The 18,965-nt window shown below is 42.6% G+C and overlaps 1 protein-coding gene across 2 annotated transcripts in view; it reads left to right on the top strand.

Moving 5' to 3' along the window:
* The window catches only part of ANKRD52 (ankyrin repeat domain 52), a 71,389-nt gene extending 53,591 nt beyond the window's left edge, over positions 1-17,798 (top strand). Inside the window, exons 19-29 of one of the 2 annotated variants that reach the window (XM_068267640.1) lie at positions 446-647; positions 1,688-1,775; positions 2,953-3,070; positions 4,872-5,091; positions 7,702-7,789; positions 7,873-7,956; positions 10,835-10,980; positions 11,087-11,169; positions 11,633-11,715; positions 13,098-13,189; positions 15,833-17,798. In XM_068267640.1, the coding sequence (XP_068123741.1) occupies positions 446-647; positions 1,688-1,775; positions 2,953-3,070; positions 4,872-5,091; positions 7,702-7,789; positions 7,873-7,956; positions 10,835-10,980; positions 11,087-11,169; positions 11,633-11,715; positions 13,098-13,189; positions 15,833-16,065 (1,437 nt within the window). In that variant the 3' untranslated portion in view covers positions 16,066-17,798. Of the gene's footprint in view, positions 1-445; positions 648-1,687; positions 1,776-2,952; positions 3,071-4,871; positions 5,092-7,701; positions 7,790-7,872; positions 7,957-10,834; positions 10,981-11,086; positions 11,170-11,632; positions 11,716-13,097; positions 13,190-15,829 lie in introns of both variants that reach the window. The other variant, XM_068267639.1, reaches the window with a different exon arrangement.
* Positions 17,799-18,965: the final 1,167 nt, after the last annotated feature.

The raw sequence follows: 18,965 nt of genomic DNA, 5'->3' as shown, positions 1-18,965 counted from the left end.
GCCGGGGATCGCCGATCTGCCTTACGGCGCTGCTGAGCAGCAGCGCCGTTCAATGTAAACAAAGGAGACAAATGTCTCCTGCGTTTACATTTAGTCTGCGAGCCGCGATCACCGCTCTCAGCCTAGACAGTCCATGGAAAGTCTCAATGCAGTCCCTCTCCAATCATGTCACCACCCCCTCCCTTTAGATTGTAAGCCTGTGGCAGAGCCCTCCCTCCTTGTGTATCCTACCAGATTGTGCATCCGGTTTACAGAAGTACATGAACTTGAATTACTTGGACTACTACTCCAGTGCATGATCTGGCATTGTGACTTACTACTTATTAATTACTTGTGTTGTCCATACCCCTATTAAGATTCTTTAACTTTTATTATAAAGCAGTTTGTAATATGTTGGGGCTATATAAATCCAATAAATAATAATTTGCTCCTACTTTGTATACAGGCCTACAATGGTCATTATGACGCCCTGAAAACGTTAGCGGAAACGCTGGTGAACCTGGACGTACGTGACCACAAGGGCCGCACTGCGCTTTACCTCGCCACAGAAAGGGGGTTCACAGAGTGTGTAGAGGTACTCATGAGCCATGGGGCCTCTCCACTCATCAAGGACCGCAAGAAGAAATGGACACCATTGCATGTAGCAGGTGAGATTTGCCTGCAATGTTTTACCACATAACCTAAGTATTCATTGTCTCAGCAGCCTAGCCTTTATCTCCGCACCTAATAAATGAGCATATAGGTTGACATCATAGTCTAGGTCAGGGGTCTGCAACCTTTAAGACATAAAGAGCCACTTGGACCCGTTTCCGAAAAGAGAAAAAAACTGGGAGCCGCAAAACCATTATAAAACAAATCTAACACTGCATATATTGTTTCTCACCTTAATGCTATATACAGGATCAGATATGACCCCAATATGCACAAATTGTTAGCAGATCTGACCCCAATATGCACAAATTGTTAGCAGATCTGACCCCAATATGCACAAATTGTTAGCAGATCTGACCCCAATATGCACAAATTGTTAGCAGATATGACCCCAATATGCACAATCCTTCAGCAGAAATGACCCCAATATGCACAATCCTTCAGCAGAAATGACCCCAATATGCACAAATTGTTAGCAGATATGACCCCAATATGCACAATCCTTCAGCAGAAATGACCCCAATATGCACAATCCTTCAGCAGATATGAAAAGAAAAACCCATTTACTCACCTAGTCAGAAGACCTCCTGTCACGATCTCCTCCTGTCCCGACCTCCTTGTGGCGCGCAACTCCCACGATCCTCTTCCTTCCCGACGTCACGTCCTGCCTGCATTACACTGCAGGGCTACGGGAAAATGGCCGCCCTAAGCCCCGCAATGCACCGGTCCGGCGGCCTCTCTGATAGGCTGCCGACCAGCGGCAGCACACGTCACACACGTGCCGCAGCCACTGACACACACTACCTGAGGCCGCGGCAAAGGTGAAAAAGAGCCGCATGCGGCTCTGGAGCCACGGGTTGCCTACCCCTGGTCTAGGTGGTCCTGGGCGTGGGGGGGGGGGGGGGTTGGGGAAGTCTCATAACTGAGATTTTAGAAAGAATTAACCACCTGACTGGTTCTAAACTTCTCGGTTTGCTGGTTCTTTAGTATCTGGGACATTTAGTTGTGCTATAACTGACTTGTTTTATTTTTGCAGCTGCTTCTGGAAACACTGATGTTCTGCACCTGCTGATTGATAGCAGTGAGAGACTGGATATTACTGATGTGACAGATGCACATGGCCAGTGAGTTCTTTCTCTCATCATTCTTCCAGGTTTTAATATGGATGGGACACTGAATGTCAGTTACTGTTGTTACCTGCTGATATTTTGCTTGGGAGCCACATTAGATAACAGGTGCTGAAGACCTGCAACAAGTTACAATGTTAATATTTTATATGTTCTTAGTCAAATGAAAGAGCTTCTCTTTTCTCTGGAATTCAAAGATGCAAGGAGACTAGCTGGGATCTGTGTTGTAATATGAATTGTATTCTATACAAGGTGGTAGAGACCGTTTTTCTTATGGATATAGGCAAATTAGTGGGCTGCTACATCATATATTGGCCTAATTAACAGGCCGCTACATCTTTTGGCCTGAGATTATGTAAAGTTTGGTTTATGCAAGCACCTTTGATTTTCTTTGTTGTGCTTGCAGTTTTTGGTCTTTACAGTACTAAATGTAACTTAAAATCTCACATTCTGTACATTAGATTAGGGTACCCCTTTGTGACTATCCGTTGTTGTTTTTTTTTTTTTTTTTTTTGAAAAAGCAGTGTAACAAATGCGTTCACAGCTGAATAACCGAACCAATAACTATATAGATAAGCTCTTGAAAAAAGAGCATTCAATAGCAAAGGAGCAGTTGCTAAATGTAATGCTGGGAATACACCATGAGATTTTTTTTGGGAAGCAGATAGATAGTTCGATGGATAAATTCCGACATGTCCTCTAGATTGTAAGCCTTTGGGCAGGGTCCTCCTCCTTTTGTGTCCTACCTGATCTTGCACCTCCATTACTGTGAACCCATGCTATGCATCTGAGTGAACCTCACTTGTCTAATCTCCATGCTCCATCCAGTGACTAAGCATTACCTGGTGCTCATCCTGTGCTGTGTGATCTGGTTTTCTTGTATTCCTGTATGGTCATATTGCTGTATGTCACCCTTAAATATTGTCTGTAACCTAAATTAATGTTCAGCGCTGCATAATATGTTGGCACTTTATAAAGACAATAAATAAAAATAAAATGTCCAATCTGATTTTCCATCATTTAGAATCGGAAAATCAATAGGACGGTAAATCTGCTGAAAAATCTCATTGTGCATTCGATTGCACAACACAGCAATATAAGGACAGGTTTTGACCGAATGAGTGTATATACATTTCTAATCCTGTTTTTTTTTTTTTTTTGTACTTTTTAAAAGAACTCCCCTAATGCTTGCTGTGATGAATGGACATGTTGACTGTGTACACTTGCTGCTGGAGAAAGGAGCCACTGTAGATGCTGGAGATAAAAGAGGGAGAACCACACTTCACAGAGCAGTAAGCAACACATTTGTCTACAAAATTCCATATGATGGCTCTGAAACAGAAACTTAAAGAGAACCTGAACTGAAAATGAAAAGTCAAAATAAACATAAACACATCATACTTACCTCCAGTGTAGTCTACTCCTCAATCTCTTTCTCCTCTCCTGCGTCCTGTTTGTCCACTGTGACCAATGGAATTCTATGTCCTCCATTTTGAAAATGGCCATTACCCCCTAACAGCTTCCTGGTCAGAAGACTGTTAAACTGTAATATCCCCCACTTGAGCCATAGGAAAACATGGACATTACCTTGCACATTCAGTTGTAACTGACAGCAGCTGATATATAACTGACAGCAACTGGTATATTTCAGTTCTGACAAAATATTGTCAGAACTGGAAGGGATCACTGTAAGAAGAAAATAGTGAGCTTCTGAGAGGAATTCACTGCGAGGTAACTATGTAATGTTCATTTGCAGGTACAGCATGTGTTTATTTTACATAATTGTACTCACTTCAGGTTCCCTTTTGAAGGCTGCGTTGTCCTTAGTTTTGTTTTTATATAAAAATATGTGAATTGCAAAATAATGCGGCTGGCTGTAGTTAAGAAAACTTGAAGCTAGGAGCACACTTAGGCAAAACCACTAGCGTTGCAGAAAACTTGGGATTTTCCCAATAATGAAAGTCTACGGGCCGCATGAAAAACCGCGTATCTCTGCATTTTACGGTGTGCGTTTTTTCAAAACTCCCAACTTGCTGCATTTTTCTCTAAATTCACATATTATGTATTTCTAGGGAAATGCAGAGGATGTGTGTGTGTGTGTTTTTTTTTTTTATATGATACTGTATTTTATTCTATTGAAAAAGGCAAAATAATGAAAAACTCATTCAAAATTTCTCAAAGAAAGAAATGTAGCAGCACACAAAGCAAAAATCGAATGGTTTTCTAAACAGCCAGGTGTGCTCACAGCCTAATGCTGTCTATTAGTTACCACCCTTGGGAGAGAAGGACGTAGAGAGTTAAGGTGCCCATACATCTGGCGACTTCGGTAGCCAATTGACCAACCAATTTGATTATCGAAATTGGTTAAAAATCTGTGTGACCAAGTGCAGGCCGATCTACGATGCAACCAATTTCGGGCCAAAATTGGTCACATTGGTCGATCGCGCCTGGTGCAAGATGTTAGTTGATTGGGTGTGCAGTGGCGGATTCCGGAACGAAGGATGAAACCGCTGCCGCTGTAATGTATAAATGTGCCCACCTGTGTATGCATTTCTACATTACCTGGGCAGGTGATGTATACATTCACACACGGTGGGCACATTTATATATTGAGGGGCAGCGGCGGGGTGGACGTGGCGGGCACAACCGATTCCTTGAAGATTTCATGCTAAAATTGGACGGGAACCGGCCTGCAGTATATGGGCAGCTTGGACAAAGAGACAAATGTATCTCTAATCAGATTTGATTAGAGAAATTCGTCTTTGTCGAATCTGTCCATAATCTCCTGATGTATGGGCACCTTTAATTTGCCAGCTGCTCTTCAGGAATTTGCAGCACAGTTTAGCGTTCCTTGCAGCCTCTGCAAAGTGCATTAATGTGCTCAGGAAAGCTTCTACAAAATGTCATTCCAGATCTAGAAATAGGACTGCATGCCAGATGTAGAAGCATTTGGGGCACAGTTGTAAAAATGTAGGCCTGGTAGTCCTCAGATCTCCTGAGGATAGCCTTGTGGTACATTACACTTATCTCTGTCACATTTATTCACAAAATATTGGTGTCCTTTATTAAATGTGATTTTCTTTTCTCTTGCAGTCTGTAACTGGTTGTGAAGACTGTGTGGGTGCTCTGCTGGACCATGATGCCTTTGTACTGTGTCGAGATTACAAGGGACGCACGCCTATTCACTTTGCTGCGGCTTGCGGCCATGCAACCCTGGTGCATGTGTATTTGCAGGCTGCACTGTCTACAGACCCACTGGATGCAGTGGTGGATTACAATGGTTACACTCCCATGCACTGGGCTGCTTACAATGGTGAGGCATAACATTTGCCTGATTTTGTATTCACTGGCATTCTGCAGGCTGCTGAGCCATTTTGGATGTTTAACCATTTCAGCCCGCAGGGATTTTTCACCTTATGCATCAGAGCAATTTTCACCTCCCACTCATTCGCTAATAACTTTATCACTACTTAACACAATTTATTGACCTATATCTTTTTTCCGCCACTAATTAGGCTTTCTTTGGGTGGTACATTTTGCTAAGAATTATTTTTTTTATAAAAGCATTTTAACAGGATTAATAAGAAAAAATTGAAAAAATTCATTATTTCTCAGTTTTCGTCCTTTATAGCTTTAAAATAATCCACGCTACCATAATTAAAACCTATGTATTTTATTTGCCCGTTTGTTTTGGTTATGACACCATTTAAATTTTGTCCCCGTCACAATGTATGGCGCCAATATTTTATTTGGAAATAAAGGTGCATTTTTTCCGTTTTGCATCCACCACGATTTACAAGCTTATAATTTAAAAAATGTTTGTAGTATACCCCCTTCATATGCATATTTAAAAAAAAATTTATTTGGGTAATATTTTGGTGTGAAAAATAGTTAATTTTTAATATTATACGTGTAAATTGTGATGTAAAAAATATGTAGATGTAGTTTTACTATTATACGTGTAAATTGTAATGCAAAAAATATGTAGATGTAGTTTTACTATTTGGCCACAAGATGGCGACCTTGAGGACACGGAAAATTTTAAATGCAGAAAGACTGAAGCCTCTTGTAAGAGCGCTTCGTTTTTTCTGCTGGGGACACGGATCGGTGATCGGGAACCATGTTCCCGTTCACTGATCCCAGGGCTAACGGGGGACACCGCAGCAGAGCAGCCGCCCGGGCGTGAGCATCACGTCCGGGCAGCAGAAATGGTTAATGTATAATGAGTTTCCATGTTTAATTCAACGAATAAAGTGCTGCTACAACCTTATGGATGTGCATGTCCAATAACTTTCTACCCCAAAAACTTATTTGGCCAAATAAAAATGATTCTGATTCCAAACAGTTGTTTATTTTAAACTACAATGTCAAATTCTGGTTGCTATCACTAGAATATGTATAATGTGAATAATGGAAGAAAGGTACGCTATTATTAAAATGCACTGCTGATAAGGAAATCCTTCTTCCCATTTAGTTGTCCACTGATCTTTTTCTCCCTTTAGGGCAGAGACGCACTGCATATTGCTTTTTGATCCTTTTTTTGTTTAAAAAAAACAAACACTGTCCTATTGACTTGCATTAAAATTGAAGTTTAAAAATACAAATGCTGGTGCACGTGGCAGACGGGACCCCCAAATCCCCAATGCGACACCAAGAACCTTGGTACTCCCACTACCAAGGAACTTGCCCACACTGCCTTTATATAGATGCTAAATGCAAAATACACGAGAAGCAAATGCTCTCTCCCAGCCAGCATTAAAATCGAGGCAAAATTGCTGCCATCACAGTTTGTTTTTGGTAACTTGGTTTTAAAAACACTGCCTTGAATTTAATCGTACAACAGCACAGCCACATTGCACTGGCACCAGCAAAGCTTGTGCCTGTGTAGTAGCACGGCAGAGCCACTCCTGCACGGAGGGAAAAGCTGTCCACAAGCGGCTTCATGCTACTACGCAGGCGAGGGGCCATTCTTTGCTCCTGCACAGCATGGCCGCTTTCGTACACCGAGTTACTCGTACACAATGTTGCTATAAGCAGTAATTGGACATTTAAGATTAGTATTGTAAAGGCAGTCCTAGCACAGGAATGGAGGGGGTGTAGAACGATCAGCGAAGCCTCTAGACTAGAAGTATCTCTAACTTTTTTTAAAATTATTATTCTGCCTACAGGTACCTTTACGTTTAGCAACCAAAGTAAGCTATACAGAGCTTCTTACAGAGTTGAGAGGGAGAGAAAGTTGTTTGACTTCATAAAATAGGAAAAGTATATAAAAAGATGTATCCAAAGAGTTGAGAATGCCAGTCGGCAGTGCTCAGGCTCATAATGAAGTGGAATTTGAGGTGTTCTGTTGACACCAAGCCACAGTCAGGTAGAATGACAAAACATTCAGCCAGAGCTGCAGGGGAATTGTTCAGAGTGAAAAGAAAAAGCTTCAAACTGCTTCAGCTGACACATCCACACCACTTTTCTGTAGAGCAGCCTGTCTCCTGATTCTTCTTGCTGCCTCCTCCTGATCATAGTTTCAGCTATCTAGAGCAAATAAAATGAGAACCTCTCTTGTGTATTAAGATTTTTTTTTTTCACTGACCCAATATTCTCTGCTTACAAGTGATCTTGATTCTCAGCGTATAAATAAAATTGTAAGAATTCTGTTGGTCTACTGGCTTTCCAACAATATGCAGTACGCCTGATACATTTTGAATCCCACCCCAGGACCCTTCTTCAGGGCATATCAAATATTATTTATGGTTGATATTCTCAGAATCTAAAAGATGTTTGTAACTAGTGTGAATTGTGTCAATGGGAAATAAATGTTATTGCAATAGTTACAGGTTCATTTTAACCATTCTTTAGTCTATGCATGGTTTGAGTTATTTTTCCCTGTAGGAGTTCTATCATTAATTTGGAAACTAATTTCTTTCAGGGCACGAAGATTGTTTGGAATTGTTACTTGAACACAACCCATTTGCTTACCTCGAAGGAAACCCTTTCACCCCTTTGCACTGTGCAGTGTAAGTACTCTGAGTTTGCAGTTGGGCTAATTTTTCTAAATGCTTGAAAGATATAATTCTCATGATTTGTATTGTTCCTACAGAATTAACAGCCAAGTCGGTACGGCTGAGATGCTTATAGAAGCTATGGGTGCCAAGATTGTGAATAGCAGAGATGCCAAAGGGAGGTTGGTACATCCATATTGAATTACAAGAGTCTGTGTCTGCACTGATGCTAGACAGCATATTTTTACCTGTATACTCCCGACCGCCGCCTTTCAGCTCCTAACAAGCGGACGGCCAGGAGGAGTTCACTGCCTTGTGAGTCATATTGTGTCTTACATGATCCTGATGCTCCCTCCTTTGCAACTACTATCATTAGAAATGGTTTTCATTAGATCAAGAAACTTTCAACCAGTGGCTGGATAGTTTAACCAGTGCTGGATAGCGTAACCAGAGGCTGGATAGTGTACTGGTTAAGGGCTCCGACTCTGACACAGGAGAACTGGGTTTGAATCTTGGCTCTTCCTGTTCAGTAAGCCTGTACCTATTCAGTAGGAGATCTAGGGCAAGACTCCCTACCACTGCTACTGCCTATAGAGCACGTCCTAGTAGCTGCAGCTCTGGTGCTTTGAGTCCGCCAGAGAGAAAAGAGTGATAGAAATGTTATTTGTGTTGTCTAATTGCAGACAATCATTGACTATCGTAGGGCCTATACTCGCTAGTTCAGTAAAGCAATGCAAGTCTTACATTCGTATGAAACTTATCACCATAGAAAACCTCCTTGTGAAGGCAGGATAATGGATAGCTAAAGCTTTTCCAGCTTTCAAGTTCTTAAGTACACCTTGATGAAAAATGAGCTGACCTTGCTCTCCATTCTCCTGCATACCATAACTAGAGCATGTTTGTGACAAAAAGAGAACTAATTCTAATGAATTTCTTGGGTTGAATGTACCTTTTCTTTCAAGGAAGCCTAATCGCACCGCCATGAGTTAAGGCACAGTAACAATTGTTTTGACTCTAGAGCGCTCTGTGGGAACTTTAGGGACTTTCCTTTGACTTGTTCTTTCCAGAGGCAAGCATGAAGGTCAGGGAGAACACTTGCACAGCAATTTAAGCACCACAGTTTCCAGAGATAATGAAAAAACATTCTAATGATAGTAGTTGCAGACAACGGATTTCAGCTCATTTGGAGGTGCCTTACCCCAACCACCTGTGTAGATGGCCCCATTTTAAGTATACTGCCACTTCCGTCAGAGCCAGTTACTAAAAGGGGTGAGCTGCATAGTTCTGCTCTTTGTGAACTGCAATGGTGTCTGCCATCGCCATTTAACACACCTGTTCTTAAAACGGGCTTGTAATCTGCATTAACCATTTAGTGGCATCCTAACGCATTAATACGTCATGCTTTACCTTATTAACGGCAACATGACGTATTAATAAGTCACGCGTTCCCGCCGCTGCTACCGCCGTGTGCGCGCTGCTACGGCCGCCGTTTCCGTCAGGATCCCGTGCTGAGGGATTGGGGAAGAGGACCAAACGGTCCTCTACCCAATCGCAGTGCCTGGAGTGAATGGACGTGACCGCGAACAGCGGCTACGTCCATTCACAAAAACAGGAAATGTAACAATTAAATAAAGTGTAAAAAAAAAAAAAAAAGTGAACACTTATTATAACAAGTGTTCACTAGCGCCATCTTGTGGCCAAAAAGTATAGGACACATACAAAATACATACATTTACAAGTACATACACATGAGTAATAACATTAATAAAATTCCACTTCCAACACTCCCCCTCCAAAAGAAAACACTTGTAAAAAAAAAAAATCAGCTTAAAATAAATAAATAAATACTTGCCTTAGGGACTCAGTTTTTTTAATCTATATTTTATGGGGGAAAATTAATTTTAATTTATTACATTGGGGCTTGTAATTATGGCCAGAACAAAAAAAAACAGAACAGAAAAATAACACCTATATTTCAAAAGAATATACTGTCGCCATACATTGTGATAGGGACATAATTTAAATGGTTTAATAATCGGAACAACGGGCAAATACAATGTGTTTGTTTTATCCACAGTAGAATGTTTAATTTTAAAACTATAATGGCTGAAAACTGAGAAATAATGATTTTTTTTCTATTTTTTTGTTTTTTTCTCATTAAAATGCATTTAGAATAAAAAAATTCTTAGCAAAATGTACTACCCACAGAAAGCCTAATTGGTGGTGAAAAAAACGAGGTATAGATCATTTTCTTGTGATAAGTAGTAATAAAGTTATTAGGGAATAAAAGGGAGAAGCACTGACAAGTGAAAATTGCTCTGGTCCGTTAGAGTAAAAACCCTTGGGGGTGAACTGGTTAAAAAACATACCTCGGTATAGGGAACCTCTGGATAGTCTCTAGAGGCTTCCTCAGTTTCTCTTATGACCCCCCTTGCAATATTCAACTTTAACAACAAATACTGTGGTTAAGATTGACTGACTGACTGAGGGCTGGTGCACACCGAGCGGCTTTTTCCGCGTTTTCAGATCCGCTTGCGGCTGCGGATCTGCTTGGTCAATGTATCTCAATGGGGTGGTGCACACCAGAGCGGCAGGCGTTTTGCAGAAACGAAAAATGCCTGGGTGAGGCATTTTTTGGATTTCGGATGCGTTTCTGCCCCAATGTTAAGTATAGGAAAAACGCAAACCACTCTGAAAAACGCCTGTTCAGAGCGGTTTTGCAGGCGTTCTTGTTACAGAAGCTGTTCAGTAACAGCTTTACTGTAACAATATATGAAATCTACTATACTGAAAACCGCAGCAGCAATCCGCAAAACGCTAGCAAACCGCCTCATAAAAATAAAAAAAAGCGTTTAAAAATCTGCTAGCGTTTTGCGGATCTGCTAGCGGGTTTTGGTGTGCACCAGCCCTGACTGACTGACATACCCTTGATCTTTATTGTATTTTTACTCTCAGATTACAGATGTACTTTTTAAAGTTTAGAAATGTTTGCCTTCTAACCCGATAGTCCTGCTCCCACATAGTGAGCATTGATCAGTTTCTGATGACTCTCTTTTCTAGGACTCCTCTTCATGCTGCAGCCTTTGCTGACAACGTGAATGGTTTACAGCTACTGCTGCGACACCAGACTGAGGCCAATGCCGCTGACCAGTCCGGTCAGACACCTCTAATGATGGCAGCACAGAATGGAAAACATTCAGCAGTTGGTAAATATGAAATTTAATTATTCAAAAAAAAAATACTGCTAAACCATTTAATAATGGATTCCTTTTTGTATGTTTTTAATTTTTTCCTTTACCTCCTAATTTTTAGAGTTCCTGCTGTTCCACATGAAGGCTGATTTAACTGTGATGGATATAAACAAGAACACTGCTCTTCACCTAGCCTGCAGCAAGGTGTATATTAGAGACTTGACTTTTATTTGGAAGTACATGTTATTTAAATAAAATGTGCAGGGGAGAGGGAAGACTCTGGATCCTATAGATCCTTCCCTGTCCCTTCTTTTGCTGTCCTCATTCCAATGCTGTCCCTGTTTGAATGTGCTGCTGTGGGAACCCTTGGAAAGCTCTCTCGGCTCCGCACTTGTGCACAGTCTGCAGTGGGGACAGCAGGTGGTTCTCCAAGTGCTTACATAAACATTTTAGGTGAACATAAGGGAACTGCTACACCATAAAGCAAAACATTGCACCAAGACCCCCCCCCCCTCCCTCCCGCCATCAAAAGCAGTTTGCTTCACATCTGTATTTCTCAAGTGCTTTATACACATAACTGCATGTTTGATGCATATTTTCACTGCTGTCAGAGTGTAGTATTCTTTGTACATGTTATAGACCTTATATAATTGTTTTTTCTTTTCAGGGTCATGAGAAATGTGCCTTGCTGCTTCTGGGGGAGACACGGGACCTTGGCCTTATCAATGCAACAAACAGCATGCTGCAAATGTACGTAGTATAGCCTGGTGGTACTGTATATCTATATCCTGTGCTATTCATTAGTGTTTTATGAAACAAATTTTTTTTTTGTCATATACCATTAGATCATCATTGTCAGTGTAATAATTGTCTACTTTTCACTCTAAGGCTAGGTTCACACTACACATGGTAGATGAACACATTTCTGCAATGGACAAATGTGCATGTTGACAGGTCCCATGTTAAAAGGAACCTGAATTAAGTTAAAAAAAACAAACTTTCACTTGCCTGGGGCTTCTCCCAGCCCCCTGCAGCCGTCCTGTCCCGCACTTGTACACAACGATCCTCCAGTCCCCCACCGCAGCTCAGTTTCTCTTTCTTTAGTTGTCGTCCACTATGCCTGCGTGGCCCTCGCCCCGCACATCCTCGTTCGCACACCCGTCACCAGGAGTGCAGGAAGCCCCCCGGCTACGGGGAAACAAGGATGCGCGTGGCTAGGGCGGCGCAGGCGCAGCAGCTGCTGACTTGTAATTCGGCAGTGAAAAAACAGAGTGGCAGCGGGGGAACCAGAGGATCTTTAAATACCAGCATGGGACAGTATGGCAGCAGAATTAGTTTATCATAGAAGCAACCAACGTAGGGCTATCCTATTTGTTACTTCCATTCATCTTGCAGCATTTAAGATTGATTCAGACCTGTGTAGAGAACTTCTCTTATGTTGATCCCGATATGAAGCTGCCCACCACCTACCGCTTTTAACTGGAATAATATCCCTAGACTTGCCAGGGGTGATTCAACCCGCTACTGGTAATCCACATTAAAAATAACAATGTTTAGCGGACTGACATTTTTAATGATGCAAACTGATGATTCTTAAAGGTACTCTGAGCTTAAAATCAAAATCAGGACTTACCTGGGGCTTCCGCCAGCCCCCCATAGCCCACGAGGTCCCCCGGCATCTTCCTGGCCTTTTCCATGGTCCCGCTGTCCGGTCCATTAATCCGGCGACTTCCAGGCAAGTTGCCCATGTGTGCTCCTGAAGTGCACCTGCCGCCTCATCACCCCAGGCGCCACCAGCCTCCTGCACATGCATGGTTCTGTTAACACTGTACTGTGCAGTCACAGGAGCCTGACTGCACCCATCGTGATGACGCGGCGGGCACTCTTTGGGAGCGCGCATGGTTGACTTGCTTGGAAGACACTGCATGACCAGACTGCGGGACAGCGGAAGATGCCAGGGGATCTCGCGGATTATGGGGGGCTGGCGGAAGCCCCAGATAAGTCCCAATTTTGATTTTAAGAACAGCTCAAGGTCCCTTTTTAAATTCTATCAGCCCTTTTGCATTGTAAAAGGTCATAGTCCTACATAACATTTTTTTTAACGTTTCTACTTTTCTTTTTTATATTAATAGGCCGCTCCACATTGCTGCCCGAAATGGGCTTGCATCTGTTGTCCAAGCTTTGCTAACCAGAGGAGCCACTGTTCAGGCTGTGGATGAGGAAGGTGAGAATGTCCCTAATACAGGCCAGGATTTTCTGGCTTATAGTAAGCTTATGCTGCTTTGATGCAGATATTACATTTACAATATTATTGCATGTGGGCTGAAGGCAAAAAGATGGCTTGAGCATTGCTTGCATTCAGTTTAATTAGTAGGACCACACTTGGTGATCTTCTAAATTCTGTTATGCAAACAGATGTTCCAGTATTAACTACTTCAGTACCAGCAGTGTCTGGCCCCTTAACCACTTGAGGACTGTGGTGTTAAACCCCCCCCTCGTGACCAGGCTATTTTTTTTTCGGCCACTGCAGCTTTAAGGCCAAGCTGCAGGGCCGCACAACTCTGCACACAAGGGATTTCACACCTCCCTTTTCTCCCCACCAACAGAGATCTCTGTTGGTGGGGTCTGATCCCTCCATAGTTTGTTTTTATTTTTGTAATAAATTTGACTGTTCTATTTCTTTTGCCCTGCTCCCCCCTCCCCCGCCAGCCAATTAGCATGATCGGCTGTACACCGGTATTAGACGTCGGTTTCGCTGACTGAAGGTGGGGCTGAGCCTCGCCTCAATTCCGGCGATCAGAATTAACAAGGAAGGCCGCAATGAGCAGCCTTCCTTGTTTCGCTTACCTCGTCGCCATAGCGACGAGCGGAGTGACGTCATGGACATCAGCGACGTCCTGACGTCAGCCGCCTCCGATCCAGCCCTTAGCGCTGGCCGGAACTGATTGGTCCGGCTGCGCAGGGCTCGGGCGGCTGGGGGGGACCCTCTTTCACCGCTGCTCGCGGCGGATTGCCGCAGAGCGGCGGCGATCAGGTAGCACACGCGGCTGGCAAAGTGCCGGCTGCGTGTGCTGCTTTTTATTTGATAAAAAATCGGCCCAGCAGGGCCTGAGCGGCGACCTCCGGCGGTAATGGACGTAATAATGCGTCCATACCGCTAAGGAGGTTAAGAACCGGAGACTGCTGGTGCAAAAACCATTAGACAAACCCGCTGCATTGACCCTCCATTCCCGCAGATCGCACCGCCCTCTCGTCGCTGAAGTTCACTCGCTCTGCCGTCACTATAACAGCAGAACTCTGTGAGCCAGTCAGGAGACTATTTAATTGGCTCCTGACCTTGTGATCAATGTGAGCCAGTGAGCTGTAGCGTGTCCATGCAGAAGCTGAAATCTATGCCCTGGTGGCCATTTTATATGGGGGGTACCTGAAAAGTACACATCTGATCTATCTAATATTAACATTTTATTGGTTATTTTATAAACCTTGTTTTGTAAAATGAAGCGCATCCCTTTTTTTGATTAGTAGTAAAAGTCTGAATGGTAGTTTAAACAGGAAATTCTACTAATGGGCGGGGATGTTTAATGAGATGCAAATTTCCCCTTGCATTCAAATTTCATGTAAATTATATGTAACTTGAAACTAGACCAAGCAGAATACTAGGTCTAAAGCTGAGTACACACGTACGATAACTATCGTTCGAAAACGAACGATAACGACAATCGGACCGATAATCGTGCGCTCCAAATTTTCCAACGATCGTTTTTTTGGACGATAACGACCGTTATCGTTCAATCCGACCGATCCAACCCGGCGGATTTTTTCGAAAGATAATCGTTCAATCGTTGCAGTGTGTACAAAGATCGTTCGATAACGCATGTTCTTATTGCCTGTCATAACGTCACTTCCGTTTGCGCACGCATTTTTTAATCGTTCGTCGTTCAGTACTTTATACTTATATCGCTCACGTGTGTACACAATCGTTCATTACGAACGATCTTTTCAGTCTAATTTGAATATCGTGTAAACGTCACGAATCGTTCGTAACGAACGATCTTTATCGGACGTCTATACGAACCCTAAGTTGAAGCTGTATAACATTTTACATGAAATTTTGATTGCGATGATAAATTGTTTGCATCTCTTTGATCATCCTTACCAAGGGACATTACCACATGTAGTGGATGCAGTGATCATCGCCCATACTGGTACTCTGTACTCTGTGGCCACTACTGGGTGAAGGCATGAAGTGACGTACTTCAGAGAGAATCGTTACCTCTGTGAGATCCGCACCCATGTGGTTAAAAAGTAGTGGGGTACCTGGACCTGGCTGTCCTCTAGTACAGTTACGTCACGTATTGAAGGGTTAGGCTGACACCTTCACATGATGATCTGTTCTTTAGTAAAACATAGCTTTTTATTTAAAAAGTTAAAAAATGGGTATAAAAGGAAGGGTAACGTGTCTCATCAGCAGCCCATTGTTTCAGGCAGTCAGCCTTTTATCAAGCTGGGGAGCCCCAAGCTGAACAAAGGCTGTTCAGCTTGATAAAAGGCTGAGTGCCTGAAACAGCAGGCTGTCAACGAGCAGCAGTTCCCTTCTTTTTAAACCCATTTTTAACTTTTTGTAATAAAGCGTTATGTTTTACTAAGGAGATGATTATCACATGGTGGTGCTGACCTAAACCTTCAATACAATACTGCAGAGAGAATGGCAGTTGAGTCCTCCAGAAATGGGGCTTTACTGAATATTTAGTGGGGTATACTTCAGCACGTTGTAGAATTAGAAATTAAGACACTGACACTCAATATTTTTTGACTCTTAGTTCAGTAATATTGTTTGCATGACATCTTTTTCTTTCTTTGACAGCAGGTCACACCCCAGCCTTGGCCTGTGCTCCCAACAAAGACGTAGCAGACTGCTTGGCACTTATCCTATCCACCATGAAGCCTTTCCCACAAAAAGATGCCATCCTCCCCTTCAGCTTCAACCTCCTGAAGAACTGCGGCATCGCTGCCAAGACTGCCATTCCTAATGGTGGCAGCCTTCCATATTCTAAGGATCGGCACAGTTCCATTGCCATGGATGGCTGCTACACTGAGTAGCTTATCCCGCCCTGCGGGTTACCCAAAACCTTACTTTAATTTATTTAGGATAAGTTTAAAGCACTTTAAAGGAGAACAAGACACATGTATGAGCTGTGCCTGGGCTTCCATTCTATTTTCAGCTGCTCTCTTGAGCTGCCCTGGCTTGCACTGAAGCTTCTGTAGTATTGTACCTTCCTGTATTTAGGGAGGAAGTCCAGGTGTGGTGGAATGTGGAATTGATGGGTACTTTTTTAGTCTGTGGTTCTTGCATCGGCTGACCATGCCTTCGCAGCCTTGTGCTGCTGAAGGTGATGAGGCCTCTGCATCTGTATTCTGGGAACCCCCCTGTGCAATTCATGTCTTTGCTGCTGTAAGATCATGAAAGCCATTATTCTGCTGAAGGGTCACCAGGCCTTAATATTTATTTCAGGGGCAGAACAATCTGTTTTTTGGGGGGTGACGGGACTGTGAGGGCAAGCAGCACCTTAACTTCAGTTTATTGCCCTAGTATTTTTTTCTTTGTACTCTTCTCTATTAGTTTAGCAACCGTTCTTCAGTGGTCCTCCAATCTCATGCCTAAGACACGCTGGGCACTGCATAAATGCTTTCCTCTTTATGCAAATGTGGTGCTGCATTTAGCCAGTTGATGGATCCCTGTTCGACATTCCCACTATGCACTGCTGCAAAATACCTCTGCCAGCTAGGCACTTTAGTAATTGCGTGTTTCAGCGTTTTATTCCTTTCTGGCCTTCCCATCATCTGTCACCACTAGTTGTGATGTCTGCCATGCCATCAGTATTTTAAATGTTTATAGTATGTTCATCATTTAGGGAACTATATGTTCTTTCCTTTCCCATCCTTTTTCCATAGCTAACAGGTACAACACTTATTTTTCTCTTTTCCTCTTTCGGATGCAGATTGTCTCCTGTCAGAGCATTGTTTGCACTTGGGTTGACTAAAGTTAAGTCCCAGTACGCGTGTGAGTGCGTGTGATGTTTTTAGCACTAGATGTTTACTTCAGCTTATTTGACCTGAAATATTTTGCGTATGCTTATCAGAATGTAAGAATGGTGCTTTTTTTTTTTTTTTTAATTATTATTTTTTATCATGCAGTTTTAATATTTCCAAAGCAAGTCCTAAAATTCATAAATCCAAACTATTCTGTAAATTGCAATAAGTTGAGGCAGGTAAGACTTCAGTTCTGAATGTTCCCATGACTGTTACAAAGTTCTTGAAGACTAGAACTTCATGCATAATTACGTATTTGCCAACTCCATCAATGAATAGCTTTTAATGAGTTTTAATTGATTATTGTTCTTTTACCAAAAATATTTCTCAAGTCCCAAAAGGATGTAGTTGGCTAAAGGATAAGTGGTTAAATTGGAAGGCCAATGGTGCAAAGAATTTTATTCAGTTTTAATTACCTTTTTAGTTTTGTTTTTTCCTCCTTGCCCATTTCATCACCCAGCTCCATTTTTTTGAATGAAATGGGTGATCATATTGTACGTCCTACTGCATTTCACCAGCATAAACCTAATCAAAAGGGGGGAACATTCTAAACGGTGCAAAGCTGCAAATTCATATTTTTGGAAAACAAAAATAAAATTTCTATACTTGAATAACTTTGTAATGGCTGTGCTGGCCATTCACGGAGAAATCCCTGCGTAATCTGAGTTGGATCTGTTTAGGAGGCCCAGTTTCCGAGGCTGGCGATGTCACATAGGGGCTTCAGCATTAGCACACTTGATTTTTTTTTTGGGGGGGGGGGCGGGGGGGGGGGGGGGGGGTACACAGACTAAAGGCTATTGGAGAGCCTTTCATATAAGGTAGCCTCTGACGTTTCTCCAGCTTCACATATCATACATCACCTGCACTCAAGCCTTTTTCACGGTAACTCTGACATGCCAAAAGCTTGTTTTCTTTTTATGTGTAACTGACAGCAATTTGTAGAATGGGTGGCTCGAACATTTAGATCTCTTCCTTACATTTTTGGTTTTAAAATGAACCTGAAGTCTACACCAAAAAAGTAAAATTCAAAGTGAACTTGGAGAGAAAAATTATGCCAATACGGCTACCTACCTCGGGAGGGGGAAGTCTCTGGATCCTAAATAGGCTTTCCCCATCCTCAGCAGAGGTGATCCAGCGCTGGGACACCCGAAAGCACACTTTCGGGGAAAAAATAAGGAAGCCTAAAATAGTCACTTCTCCATCTAATAAGGCGAGCCGCTATCTAAATTGAAAGTGAGGATTTTTTTTTAATACTTTTTTTTTTTTAAGCACAAGGAGCGCTTATGTCTTTTACATTTTCCCAGCTGTATTGTAGTACTTTACAGCTGAACAGCTGCATACTTGTGGTTTAACCTTGGAACCATTTACGGATTGTGCCAAGTGAGTTCCCTCGTGGACTAGGGGTTTATGCTACAATTTTACCTTGGCTCTTGTCACCACTATGCGCAGGTACACTAGCGGCTTTCAGCTCGGGCTCTGGCGAAAATGGCCGAGCACGATGGGGTAGTTTCTACTGCTCAAGTGCAAGCCGCCTGCGCAGTAGAGCACACCTGATCGACCAAAGTAAATGCCAAAGTAAATATTATTATTCCTGTTTCTTCGCAACTACTAGCGCTGGATCAGGCTGGCTGATGACTGAGGAAGCCTCTTCAGGACCCAGAGGCTTCCCTCTCCCGAGTTAAGTGTCTAGGATTTTTTTTTTCCCCCTTCAAACTTAAGGTTTCTTTTAAAAGTCTGCTTCAGCACAGCCTCACTGCCCCTTTTCCCTACTCCTGCCCTTATATAACCCATGTGTGATTACCCTAATAAACAAGCTTCTGCTCTCTCCCCCTTCTGTCATTCCTCTGCACTGGTGCGAAGGCCTACGCTTGCCTTTATTTTATTTTTATTTTTTGTACCTGAGTTCAGGT

The sequence above is a fragment of the Hyperolius riggenbachi genome, chromosome 2 (genome assembly GCF_040937935.1).
Source record: "Hyperolius riggenbachi isolate aHypRig1 chromosome 2, aHypRig1.pri, whole genome shotgun sequence".
In the NCBI taxonomy this organism is placed as follows: Eukaryota; Metazoa; Chordata; class Amphibia; order Anura; family Hyperoliidae; genus Hyperolius; species Hyperolius riggenbachi.
The sequence above is the reverse complement of the archived record's forward strand: the minus strand, read 5'-3'. Positions and strand labels throughout refer to the sequence as shown.